The 19,529-nt window shown below is 38.5% G+C and overlaps 2 protein-coding genes across 2 annotated transcripts in view; one reads left to right on the top strand and one right to left on the bottom strand.

Annotated features, from left to right (window-relative positions):
• Nucleotides 1-1,706, bottom strand: part of coa1 (cytochrome c oxidase assembly factor 1 homolog) — a 58,491-nt gene extending 56,785 nt beyond the window's left edge. The window contains exon 1 of the mRNA XM_002939912.5: nucleotides 1,598-1,706. The gene's annotated coding sequence lies outside the window, so the exon portion shown is untranslated. The remainder of the gene's footprint in view (nucleotides 1-1,597) is intronic.
• A 138-nt stretch (nucleotides 1,707-1,844) lies between these two features.
• blvra (biliverdin reductase A) lies at nucleotides 1,845-10,126 on the top strand. The gene is made up of 7 exons (NM_001006895.1): nucleotides 1,845-1,948; nucleotides 4,320-4,447; nucleotides 4,654-4,773; nucleotides 6,800-6,897; nucleotides 8,471-8,578; nucleotides 8,820-8,991; nucleotides 9,279-10,126. The coding sequence occupies exons 2-7, from the start codon at nucleotides 4,329-4,331 to the stop codon at nucleotides 9,532-9,534; spliced, it is 873 nt and encodes a 290-aa protein (NP_001006896.1). The 5' UTR covers nucleotides 1,845-1,948; nucleotides 4,320-4,328; the 3' UTR covers nucleotides 9,535-10,126.
• The last annotated feature ends 9,403 nt before the right edge of the window (nucleotides 10,127-19,529 follow it).

The raw sequence follows: 19,529 nt of genomic DNA, 5'->3' as shown, positions 1-19,529 counted from the left end.
TATTGTAATGTCACCCACTGTGACCTACAGCACTTATATTTGCCTATTTGTGTCTGTAAGTTACCCTCCCATATAGATTGTAAGCTCTACGGGGCAGGGACCTCCATCCTCTTGTGTCTTTGACTCTTAACTTATTGCAACTGTATCTTGTATTTATTTGTATTTATTGTTATACTTTGTATTTATCTATTATCTTATTAACCCCCTGTTCGTATTAATGTATTCTACTGTACAGCGCTGCGTACATAAGTAGCGCTTTATAAATAAAAATATACATATATACAAAAGATTTCTTGTGTCTGTAATTCATGTGCCAGCTCTCTCCTCTCTCCCCTCTCCTGCACCCCCTCCCCAAAGAATGCTAAGAACTCACTCCCCCCCATAGGAATGTGGATCTGGGCCAATCAGCAGGAAGCTTCCTCATAGTCTTACAAACTGAGCATGTAACCAGTCTTGGTCTTGGTGGAGGAGCATGGCATTATGGGAACTTTCTTTACACAGCTCAGCATTTTTTCCCCCTATTATGCTTCTGATCATCTGAACAGGAGAAATATGGGGAGACTTAAGGGCACTATTGAGACAACTGAAGGTATGCCTGCAGCTTGAGATTAACTCTTTATTAGCCTTTCCTTCTCCTTTAAGGGTATAAATGGCTTGCATATAAATGCAAATTTTTCTAAACTAGCAATGTGGAATTTTTAATGCTTAAGGAATAGGGTCAGTTAAATATAACTGACAAGTAAATATACAGTATAACACAATTCAGAGTTATACATATATCATTCATTTCCGTATACTGGAATCTTTGGAACCCAAGTTGTTGTAATTAATTTCCAGCATCAGTGCATTAGTTTAAATGGGTTGTTCACCTTCCAAATAAATTTTCATTTCAGATGTTTTTCTGTAGTACATTAGAAATAAAGACTATTTGTTGGTTGCATTCTAATTTACATTTTTACCCATTTTACTAGTATAGAATGATTTCTTTTTCACCTTCTCATGTCCCTCTGGAGAAGCTAAATATACTTGTAGATTGTAAGCTCTTTTGGGCAGGGCCCTCTTCACCTCTTGTATCGGTTATTGATTGCTTTATATGTTACTCTGTATGTCCAATGTATGTAACCCACTTATTGTACAGCGCTGCGGAATATGTTGGCGCTTTATAAATAAATGTTAATAATAATAATACTCTCTTTTTGACAAGACTTTGTTTAGTTATGCTTATGTAGGTAAGGTACATAAACACTAACCTTCCAGAATATATATTTACACAGAAATGCCTGATTTCACAGATTGTAATAGTCTGCCTGTTTTCAATGAAACCAGTTTCCCCACCCCCCCTTTTACTCACAGTATAATGCAACCTCCCCCACCTTGTTGTAAAGTAATGGGTTGTGTGACTTAAAGTTCCTCTGCTTTTCACACTGTTTGGTGCGTAGGTTCAGTGGAAAGCAAAGGAGCTTCAAGTCCCATTAAAGGGTTTGTCCACCTTTTCTCACTGCTACCCAAAAGATAGATTATGTTCCCCTGAGTATGATAATATGTGCCACGCAAAGACTGTGTATCTATGTGTTTGAATAAGCTGTTTAACACTTACTGTAAAAGCTGCAGTTCACACAAAGGCATACAGAAACATTTCAGGGAGGCGGAGCATTTGTTTCTTCCCTGCAATGTGAGTCACATGGGAGCTTCCCCCCTGCTCCCCCCTCCCTCCCTGAACATTCATAGCAGAGACAGCAGCAGCACCAGGTGCCGGGCAGTTTAGCAGCCAATCAGAGGAGAGGCAAGAAAAGCAACATGCACAGTAGCTTTAGACTCCTACTGCCAGTGCTCAGTGTTACACAGAGCTTCCACACGCTGACACAGGCTTGTGCAGAAAGGGTTCAGCGACCCCCTCCCCTGGTGCCTCTGCTGTATCCTGCCCTATACAGAAACGCTATCTTCAGAGGTAATTTTCTCTAAAACAGATAAATTACATATTTTATTAAAATGACCTAATCTGCTAAAATAGCTTCATTTATGTGAAGGTGAACAACCCCTTTAACAATACTGAAACCAGCTTCTATGCAGTTGCAGAATTACTTAACAGTTACCAGTGTGTCATACAACCAGGTGTTAAAGAGATACCGACACCAGAAATTAAACCCTTTTTACAACTGCCTTTGCATGCTATTTATAATTTTTCCATAATAGTATTTGTTTTTATGTTACCCATCTGATCCCCCATGTTGCTTTATGAGGGGGCAGCCATATTTGTGCAGCAGGAGTCTGTTAGCATTAGAAATGATAACTGACAGGCTGAGAAGGGACAGTCAGGTTGGCAAAACAGTCAGGTTTAGGAACTTCAAACAACAATTACTTACAAAAGCAGCCCTATCTGTGAAAAATGATCAACGTGACCTATAGGTAACTTTTTACATACATTCATATTTTGAAGAGTAGTTTTTTAGTGTCAGTATCACTTTAATTAACTGAAAGCAAACGGAATATAATTTCCTAAATAATAGTATAAGCTGGTCAAAAGGTCACATTTCATATGGATCTCTGAACAGCTGTGCTCTGAATCCGATCCCAGCTCATGCAGCATATCTGTGAATAATACCAGTTTTAATCCACTGAACCTTTAAAGTATTTAGGAGGCTGTATTTCAGATTCGCTCTGGGATAAAGCGGCGGATAAATTCATTATAGTCTTTACTGGGGACACTGGAGTCTTGCAAAACCATTACAGGTTTTTTTTATTTAATAATCTTTCTTTTTCCAAGTAATACTGTTGGCTTGTAACAGGGCTACCTGTGGCTGGCAGGCACCCATTACTGTCAAATGCATGTACACGGTCTTTACTAAAAAAGTAGGCATCTTAACCCAGTTGCAAAGAATCACACACACTTTATTACAGACTTCTTGCAGGGAAGCAGGTATACAGCACACAATACTTCTGCACGTCTCTCTTTTTGCTTCTCACACTTACACATAGCAATTCCCATCGCCTCCCCTGTCTCCTTACAGTGTCCAAGCTTTACCCGTAGGTCCTCCTCTAATCTACAACTAAACATTTAAACTCTGAATTGAGTCGGTTGAGAGTTTAGGAGAGCTAGGTTAACAGTTAACAGAATATGTTTATACTTGCTTACTAATCTACTAAATATTAATCATGTTTTCTTTTGTCTTGGTTAAAAGGTGTCTAACACCTAAGCAAATAATTATGTTTTAGTTGCAAAATATCCTTCATCAACCAGACTATAATGAATTTAACTGCTGCATTATCTCAAAAACTGAAGTAAACCATATACAGTACAGTCATATGAAAAAGTACCGTATATACTTGAGTATAAGCCGATCCGAATATAAGCCGAGGTACCTAATTTTACCTAAGAAAACTGGAAAAACGTATTGACTCGAGTATAAGCCTAGGGTGGGAAATGCAGCAGCTACTGCTAAGTTTTAATAATCAAAATAAATACCAATAAAATTACATTAATTGAGCCATCAGTGGGGTATATGTTTTTCAATATTTATTTCAAAGAAAAACAGTAAACTAGCTCTGTAAGTGGAGAAGAGGGTCAACAAAAACAATATGAGTACTACCCCACGCTCATTGCACATTGGCAAACTGGCAGCAGACCCAGTCCCGGAGGGATGTAAGGGGAAATAAGTATTGCTAGTGGGAGCCTAGGCCAGGGCACTGGAGGGTCTGGTTGCAGGTGCCTAATTTGCACACAAAGGAGATTGGGTGCTAGTCTAGAAGGACCCACGGCACCCAACTCGAGTATAAGCCGAGGGTGACTTTTTTCAGCACAATTTGGGTGCTGAAAAACTAGGCTTATACTCGAGTATATACAGTAAGTATATACCCCATAGAAGTTTTTTTACTTTTTTCATATACTTAATATTTCTTTCCATATAATATGAAATAGCTGTTTTTCTTTCTACTGTTTGTGCAGAAATTTTCTGATGACTTACAATTCGCATAATTCTGCCCCCATGGAGCTTGCACTCTTAAGTCCCTATCAAGCACCTGCTTAATTTCAACAAAAGTCAATTGACCCGTCTGCCTGAATCTTTTTGAGTGTGAGTGGAAAATGACTTACCCCGAGTAAAGCCACACAGAAACAGAAATAACATACAGATGATAACCTGGTTGAAATCTTACCCATGCTCATAATCTTATTCAGTTTTCAGTCTGATGGAACTGCTGCTTGCTGCAAGTTGAATGGCGCCATCTGTCAAAAAATCAGATTGCACGGATATTATATGATATGAGATTTGCTATTCTGCTTTTTCTCATTTACTTTAATAACTTTATTATACATTTTCTAGGATAATAAAATGTTTGGCGCAGTAGTGGTGGGAATTGGCATTGCTGGCTCTATGAGAATTCGGGACCTCCTCAACCCATTGCAGTCCAGCCCCTCAGAGAGTCTGAAACTTATTGGCTTTGTATCAAGGTTAGTTTGTATTCTCAAATACATATTTATAAGCTAGGAGTCATGATTATTTTGTTAATAAGAAATATGACGCCACAGATGGTGTAAAAATCGGAATTATTAATCTGCTTTCCATACATCTCATTCACCAGGCCAATTGTATGGTTCTGCATTGTTTTCCTCATTGTGCAACTGTAAACATATCTCATATTCTTTCTTTTACTCAGGAGAAAACTTGACCAGTTTAATAATGCAAAGCAAATTGAGCTGGATGAAGCACTGAAAAGTAAAGATATTGATGCTGCTTTTATTTGTACAGATAATCAGAACCACGAAGAAAGTGTCAGGTAGTTATAGTTTGGATTTTTATGCACGTGTCTTACCTATGAATGTACAAAGCAGTTCAGTGCTACTTTTTCCACTGGACCCTGTTTATAAGAAAGGCCGTTGAGATGATTTTAATATTTTAATCTGGTCAATTATCCCTAATTCTTCTGCCTGCCTGAAAGAAAGGCCAAAATTAACATTATCAGGAATATAAAAGGGTGACATTTAAGTTTTATTCATGGGAGGGGTCCCTTCAGGTAGATAGGGAGCTTTGAACTCTGAAACTCTAAAAGGATAGGGTAAAAATAGCCCAACTTTCAAGTTATTGCTGTATAAAGGTGAAAAATAGGAAGTTATGGATTTTTTTAAATTCGAGCATAAGGCAGAATGCATACCTCCCACACCTCCTTCCCGATCATGGGGCCATCTCGATTTTAACAGTTCGGCCCGCAGACCCCGATTGTTAGTGAATAGTCCATCATTTCTCTTCCACTGAATGCTTAAAAAGATACAGTGTTTCTTAAACTTAATTAAATAAGTCGCTCTATGTGCGGCATTTCTTTTTGTCCCTCTTTTTTTCAAATGTTGGGAAGTATGAGTAATTTTAATAATTTGAGCATATGTCCTATTTATTGTCTTAATTTTTAGCAAAGGTGTTTTTAGATGTATACTGTCCCTTTAAGCTACTATAGCATTCAGGTCAGCACATAATCCAGTGCAGCCAGTTGTTCAGATAGCATTCCCTACTCAGATATGTAATTAATTAAAGAAGTAAATCAGTGTAAATGATATCAGAATGCCAGACTACTTATTATAAAAAAAATTACATAAGATAAGTACAATTAAATTATTCTCTGGTTTTTCTAATGCTTCTAGTTAAGAGCAGGAGATAGTTAATGAGTATAGGTATGGGACCTGGGGTTTTCCGGATAAGGGCTCTTTCTGTAATTTGGATCTCCATAACTTAAATCTGCTAAAAATCATTTAAATATTGAATAAACCCAATAGGCTTAGTTTGCCTCCAATAAGGATTAATTATATCTTAGTTGGGATCAAGTACAAGGTACTGTTTCATTATTACAGAGAAAGGAAATCATTTTTTAAAATTGGAATTATTTGCTTATAATGGAGTCTATGGGAGATGGCCTTTCCGTAATTCAGAAGTTAACAATTTCCTAACCAACATTGTATACCTGTCTAACCAAACAAAGGATCAAATTATTATGGCAAGTTGCTCATGGAAGTGACAAAAAAAAAGTATTGTTATCTTCATCTTTCCACAGGGAACCCCATTCACTACCACATCTCCACCAACCAGTAAAGGTCCACACTATGCATGACTCTACCATTCTCGAACCTGTTAGCCCTGCCCACACCAGTGCCACAACATACCAGCAGGTGGTTACCACCAGCTAATAAACTTCCCCAGCCTCTTGACATTTACATGGATCCACCACTCCTCCCCTGTTGTGACATAGAATTCCCTTTTGTCCCATAAACCCTGGAAAGGCCCCATGAAAACCCCCAAAGAAATTATTCTTAGTAATTGCCATATTATCAGGGAGGGAGATTATTTACTCCCCCCTCTCCCCTGATAAGAGCACAGCATCACGGTGACCAGCTGGCAAAGACCGGAAACATATTGACATCACTTCTGCTCCGCGCTTGTCCACCTGTCTGCCACCCATGTCTGCATCTTACAGTCGGGCCAACGGGTTCCCACTCCACCCAGCACTCCACAAGGTTGCAGGTATTAGGGGTTATGTAATAAAAGCACTACATTTGCCCAGGAGCAATAACCAATAGCAGCCAATCAACAGGTAGCGTTAACATCTTATTAGTTGCTATGGGATACTGCACTAGGACAAACTTAGTGCCTTTTGTTACGTTTTAGGAATTGTGTTTTATTGGAGGGCACATTTATACCTACAATAGCTCAGCAGCACTTGTCATATTATAATTTGATTAATACATTTTGACATGCAAAAATTAGATTTTAGTTACTTTGTTATTATATATAATGATTTTGCTGGTATTTTGTTAAAGGCATTTCCTAGAGGTTGGTAAACATGTCCTGGTGGAGTACCCTATGGCGTTGTCAGCAGAAGCAGCATATGATTTATGGAGACTTGCTGAGCAGAAAGGTAAAGCAGTTCATGGTCCAAAATACCTTCCAATACCTTTTTTGTTTTTTGTTACCCCACATTATTCTACTACTATGCTGTTTAGGATGAATGGGGACAAAAAAAAATATTGATTGCAACTTTGCTGGGAGCCTTCACACTCTTGGACAGGGGGTGTTGCTTGTAACCCACCTAGTTGTCAGTAGGGTAAGGGTGATATTACAGGGAAAGAATTACTGAGGTGGAGAAAGGAGAAGGTCCATCAAAACTGCAATCAGCATTCTTTAAAAGGATGTTTTTAAAGGGCAGCTATAATTTAAAACATGTTTCCAACACTGGAGGTGTTCTATCCCCTGTTAGGAAGCTCCAGATGCTGTTGGTTATGGTGGGCCCTATGTATGTGCATGAGTGTGTCTTTCAAGTGCTGGAAGTTATTGATCCTGAAAACTTGTGGGGTGCTCAGACTTTTATGATATTGGGTCTCCTTCTAGCAAAGTTATCACAAGTGTTACACTGCCACAAAAGCTATAACTTGATTCCATTACACATAAGGGGCTAGTTATTAATGTCCTAGATGCAAGTGCGAGAGTATTTCTGGAAACCTGAGCTCTCCTTGATGTCAGTTGCTATTTTTGAAATTCTTTCTGTATATTTTTAGCACAGCCCTGGATGTGCATTTTAATTGTAGAGCATCAGTGTTTGAGTGTAGGTCAGACCAGGGAAGACAGGACTGCCAGCCGCCTTTTCCTGGGCTGCTATCATGCTGTTGTCAGTAAAGTGGCTACTAGTCAGAGGGCTATTTTTAACTGTTACAGCAGGACCTACAGATATTGTTGTGTGTTTTTTGACTTTACAATAACTGTGTAGTTATTTTAAGTAATTAACCCACTTACCAATCTTGCTTATATCCTTTCATTTTTTGTAGGTGCTTCTTTTAGTCATGGGTCTGGATTCATATGCATATGGCTTAATTTATAAAACAAAGAAATATGGAATTATATAGGCTGCATGCCTGTGTTTGTTGTGAGGTTATTTATACACATACACTGTGTTAATGACCTCGCAATAAACACAGGGACACAGCTTATTTTCTTCTTATTGTAGAAAACAGTTTATAATAAGCCTATTGAATTAGAAAGGCTTTTATAAAAAGTTTTATAAAAACTTTTGCTTGAGTGCCCTTTTTAACTTCTTTTGTCCCGACCTTCACACAAATACCAGTGGTGAAAGCAGCACTTTCCAGTGCCTGAGTTGGAGAAGAACAGGACTGAACACTACTGGGAGTCTGGAACCAACCTAAGGGGGGGACGGGTAATCAGGCTCCCTTGTGAACCCAAGCTTAACTGTCAGTGGGTACTGGGATATCTGATCAGGGCTTATTCAGATATTCATCAGGGAGGCTGGAAAATCTCATCAGTCAAGGACTGCATCAGCCTTAGATTAAGTTTTCCTGTGATCCAATCATGAGCTATGCATATATACAGAGAGATGATCCCCTTCTGGCTCACTATTTCATTTTAGAAGCTATCGGCAAATATTTTAACTGCCGTACTCTAAACTGGCCCTGACATTTATGTTTTTCTGTTTACTGAAGGAAAAGTCCTGCACGTGGAACACATAGAGCTGCTTACAGAGCAATACAAGCAACTGAAGAAGGAAGTACAGGGCAAAAAGCTTGTGGAAGGGGTGTTGCATTTTACTGGTAAGGCCTATACATAAATGTATCACAACCCTTTGTGCAGGCAACTCGAATACACTACAGTGCATTTCATTACTAATTTCTGGTAAATGAGTAGTAAAATGAATATATTAATTACTCATTAACCATTAATTAACTGCATAACTTAGTTGGTATAAAATATTTTTTTTTTTTTTTAGATAAACTGTTATAATGTTTAGCCTAAGATTATTAATGAAAAACTTGGTATTTCTTTCTGCTTTAGGAGGGCATCTAGATGAGAACCTTTCTGGATTCCCATCTTTTAGTGGCATTGCTCGACTGAGCTGGCTTGTTGATCTGTTTGGTGATCTAATCGTCACCTCAGCCACAAGAGAGGAGCAAAAAGAACTGAACTACTCCAAACTTACAGCACATTTCCTGACTGCTGAAAACAGGTGAGTACATTATCTACAGGTAAGCTGACAAGTCATCACTTGGCACTTACATTTCTCTCATTTGTGATATGATATGTGATATGTGATATTAAGTCAAAGACATATGAGCTGTGCCTTTATAACTTTTCAAGGCTTTTTGCAGTTTACATTATTGGCATATTATATTGTCTGTACTAAATGTATTTTCCAGTGGGCACTTTAAATACATTTACAATTCATAGCCTAGTTGCTTTAGGAAAAAGGTGTCTTTTTATATTGTCTTTTTCAGTAAGGCTTTTATCTCATAGGCCGCTGACCTGGGTTGAAGAAAGGGCACCAGGCATGAAACGGGATAAGCATATCCACTTCTCTTTCACGACGGGCATTCTGGACACATTGCCTTCATCCAGCAGGGCATCAGTTGGGCTTTTTATGCAAGATCAAAACTTATTTGCAAAGAAACTCCTAGGGCAAGTAACCAGGGAGGAGCTGCTAGCAGAGAAGCAACGAATCTTAAAATGCATTGACCTTGCTGAAGAGATCAAAAAGAAATGTGAGCATTAATGTGTTAATACAGTACAAAGGGTGGTACTGTGTAAAGTGGATCTGTGAACTAAGCATTTCCTCACTTTTAAGTATATAATAATTTCAAATAGTGGCAGTGTTTTTTACATAGAACTCTAAAAGATGAGCGGTAACTGCATTTTCTTTGAAAGTAACTACTGTTTTCCAGCGAAAGTGGATCACGTTTTTAAAACAAGATTTGAAACAAGATATATTATGTTACACATAAAAGTTTAACATTTTAAAGCGTTGGTAAACTTGTTTGCTGAGCTGCAACTGGGAAACATGAGAAAGAGAAAAGAAATCCTATTCATTTTTATACTGTTAGAAAACTAGTGACAATAATAAGAATAGAAAGCAATTTTCAAAAAATTGTTATTTGTGGGAGCCCGCAGTTAAATCTTCCCTAAAAAATCCTCAGAAAAAGACCACAAGTAAAACCTATTACATCAGGCAGTCTGGCTTAACAGCAGGGAAATGTGAAGGATGACCTTTTTTTCCTTGGTTAAGTCAGATTGCTGTAATAGGTTTTGCATCAGACAATCTTAAAGGGCACCTATCACCCTGAAATTGCTTCCCCCTCCAGGTGCAGGCTAAGAGAGCCTACACTCTGGTTGGGGAAAACAATAGTTTTTTTAACAAAAAATAGCCTCATACTAAAATGACCATTATGAGTAAGTATTATGAAAAGGATCTTACCCATTTAATATTACCATTATGGTAGTAGTTGTGATAATATGTTCTACTTACTGCAGCACTATCACAGTATAGCTCTGTCATTTGTATTTTTTTTTGTTTTATTTGTTGTATAATGTATAAAACATGGGTAGTTTCTTATCAGCACTCCAGCTACAGTGCAACCTCAAGAAATCCTTTAGAGAACAGATTGCTAATCTATGACTAGTGGAAATTCAGAATATTAATATTTGTACCTGCATTAAGGAGTTTTTTTCAAGTAGAAATAGATTTTTTTGGAAATGTTTCTCTGAGCAAAAGACACCTGCTTCATAACTACAAATCCAGCATTCCCTGTGGAACTCAGAGATCTGCACAAGCATTTTCCACAATGGAGTTTCATTTTAGTTTTCTAGAAGTCACACATATATAGAGGAGCAATGCTTTTGCTAAAGGTCACACACACTCCAGCAAAGGCTAAATAGTAATCTGCCTTCTTCTTAGAAATGTAAATAACTTCAACATCTGCTTTGTACCAATTCTTAATAAAAAAACAATTATTTATACAACAAATGTGTACATTACCATATTTTAACCTAATGATGTAAGGCTGACCAATTGAAGACATGGATGTGGCTCTCCAAATACTGGTCCAGTCTCTAGTCTCCAGTACTGGTCTAGGGTGACACTGAATCCAGGCTTATATGTAGTTGATCATTGGCCACCTGCACAGAAAAAAAATAGTCTGGACCCATGTTAGTGAGGTATAGAGCTAATTTATAAGCTATGGGTTACTGCCCATGGGTAAATTTGCCTAGTGTTTATAAATGAGCCCAGATCATCATCTTTACTTTTAAGGAGAAGGAAAGGGAAAAACTAAGTAAGCTTTATCAGAAAGGTCTATGTAAATACAGCCATAAACACTCACAGAAAAGCTGCACAGGGTTTCTTGTCTTCTTTTGTGCAAACATGTTCTTCAGTATCAAACTTCCTCTTTTCAGAATAATCCTTCATTCCTGAGGCTCAAGTTTGGGCAGGTCTCCCCTCCCTCTCCCCAACCCTTCTCCTGCTCTCCTTCCCATAAGAATTCAGAAGAATTCACTCCCCCTCCCATCAAAATGTGTGATCTATGCTACCAGCCTCTAGAATTGCAGCAGGGTAGCTATGGGAGACTAAGCTAAAATTGCAGCTGCTTAAACAAAAGGAAAGAGCTTCTAGGGTTCTTTACTCAGCTACTCTGCAGAATAAATATAGCATTCTAGGTGGCACTAATGTGGCTGATCTATGGGCAGTAAAATGCCAAAATGCCTTTCCTTCTCTGCTAAAAAATAAAATAAGATTATAAAATAACATTAAATAAAACCTATAGGATGGTTTTACCTCCAATAAGGATTAATTATATCTTAGTTAGGATTAAGAACAAGGTACTGTTTTTTTATTACAGAGAAAAACTAAATCATTTTTAAAAATTTTAATATAATGGAGTCCATGGGAGATGGCCTTCCTGTAATTCAGGGCTTTCTTGATTATGGGTTTTTTCGTATAACAGATCGCATACTTGTAATATCACTGAAACATATTTGACTTGCTGTTTATATTTGCGTGTAAAAACTGCACAACATTTGCAATTCGTTTGTATAAAAGAATTATCTTTGGGGTGTTAGGGACTATGTTGGCTCTAAGTTGTACAGTCATTTACATATACAAGGTATGATACCCGCACACAGAAAAATTGGGAGGGGCAGAAAACAACATTGTAAGCGTGCACAAAAGATAATGAAATGAGCCTATGTGACATTAAGCAGACAACTTATTGGGAACAAAAATTCATAATTATAACTGCATTACAGCTTCAGGTACCAAATCACTAATTGCATGATATAGACATGTAACTATAAATGTAGCTTTGGCAAGGAAATTCGACTCTTCGACTTATTGGAAAGCTTGAATTGTACATTTATACATTTGTATAGTATTACATTTCAGGGTTAACTTTTCCATGCCATGCTGGTCTTTAGGGACATGAAGACAGAGATACCTCTTGATTTATAGTGTTGCCTTATTTATTAACTGATATATTATTAAGGGAATTCCCTACAAGGCTCAGCAAAGATGTTGTAGATCAGAACATCTCTGGTAAGTCGACAAGAATGTAAAGGTGGCCTCAGAAGATGCAACAGCATAGTGGGATCTCACCTATTGTACTGTGAAAAGTCAGACTTTTACTGCCTTCATGGGAAAATGGCTCAAAGGCTCATTTCTGTGGGGATGTTTCTCTCACTGAATTCTTGATGGCCTACCTTCTTAAATTGCCCTCTGCAACAACTTACTGTATATACTCGAGTATAAGCCTAGTTTTTCGGCACCCAAATTGTGCTGAAAAAAGTCACCCTCGGCTTATACTCGAGTCGGGTGCCGTGGGTCCTTCTAGACTAGCACCCAATCTCCTTTGTGTGCAAATTAGGCACCTGCAACCAGACCCTCCAGTGCCCTGGCCTAGGCTCCCACTAGCAATACTTATTTCCCCTTACATCCCTCCGGGACTGGGTCTGCTGCCAGTTTGCCAATGTGCAATGAGCGTGGGGTAGTACTCATATTGTTTTTGTTGACCCTCTTCTCCACTTACAGAGCTAGTTTACTGTTTTTCTTTGAAATAAATATTGAAAAACATATACCCCACTGATGCCTCAATTAATGTAATTTTATTGGTATTTATTTTGATTATTAAAACTTAGCAGTAGCTGCTGCATTTCCCACCCTAGGCTTATACTCGAGTCAATACATTTTTCCAGTTTTCTTAGGTAAAATTAGGTACCTCGGCTTATATTCGGATCGGCTTATACTCAAGTATATACGGTATGTGAATCATGTGACCGTGTCCACATGTGGTTTTTACTTAAAATTTTTGATAATTTGATGTGCTGGCATTCTTGTGCAATACTCCTAGGGGTTATGGAGGGGGGACTGATGGTGTTTTAAAATGTGTTTTTAGCAAGTAAAAACTGTCAGGCAATAGCAAACTACTGTATGTGCCATGGTGCGAAATAGTTAAATGCTATCTCTATTAATGTGCTAAAATGTTTTTGCTGTGTTTTATCTATAGTGTCAGAGTAAAAACTTCTCCAACGCCCCCTGACAGGGATACAGTATCTATTTATGCATGTGTAGATAGACAGATTATAAATAAATACTGAGTTAAGATCCAATGCAATCCAAAGAGTACTAATTCCTGGGTTAATACGAATATTGAATTCCAGAATAATGTGATTTATTGTGATTTATTACTAAGTGCTTTATTTTGTAAGGCCTAAGCAGTGAACTTGATAAGGTGCATTTTAGTACCTATAGAACTCTAAAGGTTTAAGGTAGTTCCTGAGCTTCACAATGCGGCACCTCCATCAATCAGTTTCTTCCCTAGCATCCAGTAAGTAATCTGTACACTTGTAAGCCACAATTTTGTACAGGTATAGACCTATACGGAATGCTTGAGACATGGCATTTTCTAGATATGGGATCTTCTCATAATTTGAATCACAATACTGCACATCAAGGGACCCATTTACTAAGGTTTTTTTGAGAAAAGTGCATTTTTTTTGTTTTGTTTTTTTTTTCAAGGTTTAGGTATGTGGTTTTTTTACATTATATGATTGCTTCAGTTTTTTTTCTCAAAAAATTATATATTTCTGATATAATTCTGAGTATTTTTAAAAACAAAAAGCACGTTGGGTTTAAGTTGCCAAGAACCCATGGGGGCCTATGGGAAGAAAACAGGGACAGCCTGTCCTTCACACATTTTCAAGAGGAAGTTAATGATATCATTGTTTTCTATTTCACACATTTCAAAGGGGAAGTGAATGACATCATTGTTGTCTACTTCACACAGTTTCAAGGGGAAATTAATCCCATCTATGTTTTCTATCTCACAAAAATTGAAGTGAAACTTAAACACATTATTGTTTTCCAAGAATGAGCACTCCTGCTTCTAAAATATCCTCTGGAATACTTCCTGTTTGGGGAACAAAGTAGGATTCAAGGAAATGTACGACTGTTTAAAATTCTTGATTTTTTTTTTTAACTTCCTGCAATATACTTCAAATTTTTGGGAAACTTTTCGTATGATCAACTTATCTTAAATTATAGTGAATATTAATAATACATCACTAATAAATTTTTTGTAAACAAAAAACTCTCAGGAGTTTGTGAGTTTCTAAAAACAAAAAAATTTAGATTTTTTTGTAAATGTGCCCTTTAGTCTGCTAAAAGTAATGTAAATAAACCCAATAGGATTGTTTTGCCAACAATATGGATTCATGCAGCCTAGTTATCATCAAGTACAAGCTACTGTTTTATTATTACAGAGAAAAAGGAAATTGTTTTTAAAAGTTAGAATGATTTGCTTAAAATGGAGTCTACAGGAGATGGCCTTCCTGTATTTCAGAGCTTCCGGATGACAGAACCCAAAATAGATTTTATTATTGCTTCCAGTTTTCAGAAACCAGCTAAAGTGTTTGCACTATTACAATGCCTTATTTTTCTATGAAGCTTTTAATTATGGAAGATCATTTTATTGTTATAATGTGAGGTAATCCCAAGGGGATCTAGTGATGTTACAGCAAACATTATATCTGTTTTTTTCATGTAATTTTATCATTGACTTGCCATAATCCACTTACTAAGACTTTTTGGTTAATGGAAAAATGCAACTAAAAATATAATTTTGTTTGTCCATTTATTAAAATATTTTGCTGAATCTGCAGTCTCCATCTCTGCATTTTATTATATTTTCCAGCCCCTTTGGAAAGGTAATGGGATGTGGACAGTGTTACTCGTTATGAGGCAGGCTATGTTTTGCTTCTTAACTGCAATTACATTAACAAATATTTTGAAACCATTCAGACAGTATTGCAAGTAATTGAAATAGTTGCATAGAATAACATTCTTTTTCATTAGGTATTTTATTTTTTAACCCTTTTTAAACAATCATGTTCATATGTGACTTACACCCTGACTAGTGTATAAACACAATTTCAAAAGGTCTAATTTATAAAAGATGATTTTATTTTAGACTAAAAACAGGGGTTAAACGAAATCCATAAACTTGGGGCAAAATCTTAAGAAGCAGTTCAGCAGCACTTTGGCACCAAGGATAAGGTTTTGTCCTTTAATTTGTATCACCATACCTAAAGTCAACAAAATAGTATTTAAATTCTAGGTACATAAAGCCAGTAGGATTGTTTTCAATTCTTTCTAGATATAGGATTTCCAGATAAGAGATCCCATACCTGTTGTAGCGATCCCATACCTGTTGTGTTCTGTTTAAAGTTGCAGTATAATTAATACCGTACCTTATGTTCATAGAAATATTCAGTATAATTATTAAGGCATAGTGTTTATTTTACTGCAGGCTAATGCAAAGCACAATCTCAAGTAATAAATAAGCCCTCATATGAGGTGAGAAATGTCTGCAAAGTACAGGTAAGATGCTGGCTGGTACATTTTTTCTGTGGACGAGGAGCAACAGCCTAGGGGGAAAAGCTGCTTTTTCCCTCACGTCCCATCAGGCAGCACTTGCATATCAGAGATGACTACTCCTTATATAGGTAAGAAAAGACATGCTCCTAAACTTCAACAACGCTCTATTAAACCCTCCTCCACCTTGGAGCCAGCAGTGTTTTATTTCTACCTAACAGGTCGGGAAGGTATCGCCCAGTTGTTATGCAGGAGCCTCTTCATATGAGGGAATTAGTAAATTTATACTTACCGTAATTTACTTTTCCCTTAGTTCCTACGGCAGCAATGCATGAGATACAGTATATTCTATCTTTTCCTATGTAGGACCAGCGGAGAGAACAAAAAGAGTTAATACATACCCCACCCATAAATAGGAGTAACCTCTGGAGGTCATTAGTGAATAAAGAGTAACATACAGATAGATGCAAATATTTTAATAGGGAGGGTAATTCTTGCTGCCGAAGGAACTAAGGGAAAAGTAAATTATGGTAAGTATAAATTTACTAATTCCCTTATGTTCCATACGCATGCGCGTTTCATACGCATACGCATGAGAGTTAACGAGCAAAAAAAGGGCGGGTTTTCTGGTTATATCGCCCTCTGGAGGATCTTACTGCCAAAGGAAGCTTCCTGAGCTGCTAAGATGTCCACCCTGTAGTGTTGAACAAAGGTGTTAGGATTACTCCAAATCGCTGCTCGGCAGATCTGATCCATAGACACTCCTGCCACCTCAGCCCATGAGGTAGATAATTTTCTAGTATAGTGAGCTGTGATCTTGAACGGTGGCTTTTAACTATCTTTGATATAGGCCATCTGGATGGTCTCTCTGATCCACCTTGACAAGGATGGCTTAGAGGCTTTCAGACTTTTAATTTTCCCTGCAAAACTGAGGAACAGATTCTCATCTTTCCTGAAGTCTTTGGTACGATCCAGATACACACTCAGCAGTTTCCCTACATCCAAACGAGAAAGTTTACTATCCTCCTCCTCCTGTACTCTCTGATTTACATAAGGGAGAATAATTTCCTGATTGTAGTTAGCAGAAGAAGCCACCTTAGGTCTAAAAGACGGAAGAGGTCTTAGAACCACACGATCCTGAAGAAAAATCAAATAGGGCTCTTTGGACGACAAGGCTTGTAACTCCCCAATTCGCTTGGCAGAAGTAATGGCTACAAGAAAAAATACTTTAAAGGATAAACACTTAATTGAGCAATTTTCCAAAGGTCCCTAAGGAGATTCACAGAGTTTCTTCAACACAAGAGAAAGATCCCATGAAGGAACTGGAAACCACACTCTCCTTGGCCAGAAGGGGGTTATTAGGGTAGTCTTCACCTGCTCCTGTTTGATCTTCTGGATGACTCTGAAAATCATCAGAAAACGGAGGAAAAATGTACACATGGGGAAAATCCCATCTGAACGACATGGCATCCAGGAAATCTGGATAATCCTGTCTGTTGAGGGAGCAAAAGGTTTTCAGCTTCCGGTTCTTTCTGGTTGCCATCAAGTCTATTACTAGAAGCCCCCAATTTTCCGTAATCGCCAGAAATATCTGCTGATTTAGAGACCACTCCCCTGGTCTGAAGGTATATCTGCTTAGATGGTCTGCCAGAATGTTCTCCTTCCCCTTTATGTGGACCTCCATAATGCTGGGGACTTAAGTCTCCGCCCAACTCAGAATTCTCCAAATTTCTCTGCTCAATAAGGGGACTCTGGTTCCCCCCTGCTTGTTGATATATGCCACCGTGGTTGAGTTGTCTGACATAATTTTCAGGTGTCTGCCCCTCAACTGATGTTGCATGGCTGAAATTGCCTTGAAAACTGCTCTCATCTCCCTGAAGTTCGGGGACATAGAACTTTCCATCGGGCTCCAGACACCTTGGGCTGTTTGCTGATTCAGATGTGCTCCCAAACCTGTCTGAGAGGCATCCATTGTTAGGACTATCCAATCTACCTGTTGGAAGGACAATCCCTGAGTAAGATTCTGATCTTTTAGCCACCACTGTAATTGCTGTCTTGTTTCGTGGCTGAGAAAAACTTCTGTCTCTAATGAAGAGAGCTGATGATCCCATTGGAGAAGAACTTCCTCCTGCAGAGGCCTCATGTGGAACTTCACCCAGGGTACAGCATCTATAGTTGAGGTCATCAGACCTAAAACTCTCAGCAGGTTCCTGAGAGAAGAGTGAGACTGGACAGCAATCTCCTGGACCGACTCCTTGAGTCTGAATACTTTCTCTGGTGGAAGATAAACCTTCATCTTGGACGAATTGATCTCCAGTCCCAAAAACTGAATTGTTCTGGATGGAACTAACGATGACTTCTCCCAATTTATTATCCAACCGAAGTAGGAGGATAACTCTGTTCATCTGTTTCTGTAAAAGGGAGGCTGATATTGCTGTTACAAGCCAATCGTCCAGATATGGAATTACCATGATTCCTTCCTTCCTGAAGACTGCTACTACAGATACTACAATCTTGGTAAAGACCCGAGGAGCTGTGGTTATACCAAAAGGAAGAACTCTGAATTGGAAATGCTGCAGATCTTCTTTGATGTACAGCGCTACCCGAAGAAATCTCCTGTGATCTTTGAATAGAGGCACATGCAGATAGGCATCTTTGAGATCTAAAGAAGCCATGTAGTTTCCTTGATCTAAGACCTTTATAACAGATTTGATGTTTTCCATACGAAATCTCTCTCTGTGAATGAATTGGTTTACAAAATTCATATAAAATTCAATAAAATTCTTGAGTAGGTTCCCTGAAAGACTTGAGATGGAGGTACTGGCTTGAAAACTCTGGAAGCAAGAAAGTCCCTGACTGCCAGTTCTAATGCCCTTTGTTTTGCTGGTGAAGCAATGGGTGTTATTATGAATCTCTGAGGAGGAAACCGAAGAAAATCTACTCTGTACCCTTCTCTGATCAGTTGAATGACCCAGGAATCTAAAATGGTCTCTTCCCATTCCTGCTGGAAATACTGTAGCCTTCCCCCAACTGGAAGGAAACTTCTGGCGTCAGAAAGTCATTTTCTTTTTCTGGTCTGAAGATATGTCTGCTCTGTTAAATCTGTTTGCAGTATTCTTGAAGGAACGAAAGGAATTCCATTCTCCCCTCTTTCTATCCCTTTGGGAAGAAAAATCTCTCCTGGGTGAAGACTTTCTGTTACGAAATAAGGAACCTTTGTTTCTTCTAGTTGAATACTCCTGGGGTAACCGCTTCCCCTTGGAACCTGAAATGACTTCTAGAAGTTTATCTAGTTCAGAACCAAATACCATATATACTCAAGTATAAGCCGAGTTTTTCAGCACCAATAATGTGCTTAAAAAGGCACCCTCGGCTTATACTCGCGTATATACGGTAGTTTAGGTTCTGCACTCCTCCCCCCATCGACGTACGCTCTGTGCTGGCGGGCGGGGGGCCCCCCCCGTGGACGGACTAAGTTCTGTGCAGAGTAGGTACATGGCCTGCGCGGGGGAGGGGGCGGCCAGTGCGCGCGATGTGCTCGGGCGCCGGATCCGCCACTAGGATCCTGCAGTTCCCCCCACCGTGTGTGGCGCTATCAGTTACGTGGGTTAGAGAGGTAAGCAGTATGGTGCACGGGTGGGGGGCTGCGCACTCAGGTGCCGGATCCGCCAGAAGGAGAAGTACCTGTGACGGTTGATGGTTGTTCAGAAGCCTTCAGTTGACTTTATTTATTGTGCCTAAAAGTTGCTTTAAAGCCACCATAATTACCTGGAGGGGGGGGGCTTATACACAAGTCAATATGTTTTTCCAGTTTTCTTAGGTAAAATTAGGTACCTCGGCTTATATTCGGA

The sequence above is a fragment of the Xenopus tropicalis genome, chromosome 6 (assembly GCF_000004195.4).
Source record: "Xenopus tropicalis strain Nigerian chromosome 6, UCB_Xtro_10.0, whole genome shotgun sequence".
Classification (NCBI taxonomy): Eukaryota; Metazoa; Chordata; class Amphibia; order Anura; family Pipidae; genus Xenopus; species Xenopus tropicalis.
The sequence above is the reverse complement of the archived record's forward strand: the minus strand, read 5'-3'. Positions and strand labels throughout refer to the sequence as shown.

Coding starts and splice junctions, on each gene's coding strand:
- blvra (NM_001006895.1), top strand. CDS start 4,329: ATGTTTGGCGCAGTAGTGGTGGGAATTGGCATTGCTGGCTCTATGAGA. Junction 4,774..6,799: donor AACCACGAAGAAAGTGTCAG/GTAGTTATAGTT, acceptor ATTTTGTTAAAG/GCATTTCCTAGAGGTTGGTA. Junction 8,992..9,278: donor TTCCTGACTGCTGAAAACAG/GTGAGTACATTA, acceptor TTTATCTCATAG/GCCGCTGACCTGGGTTGAAG.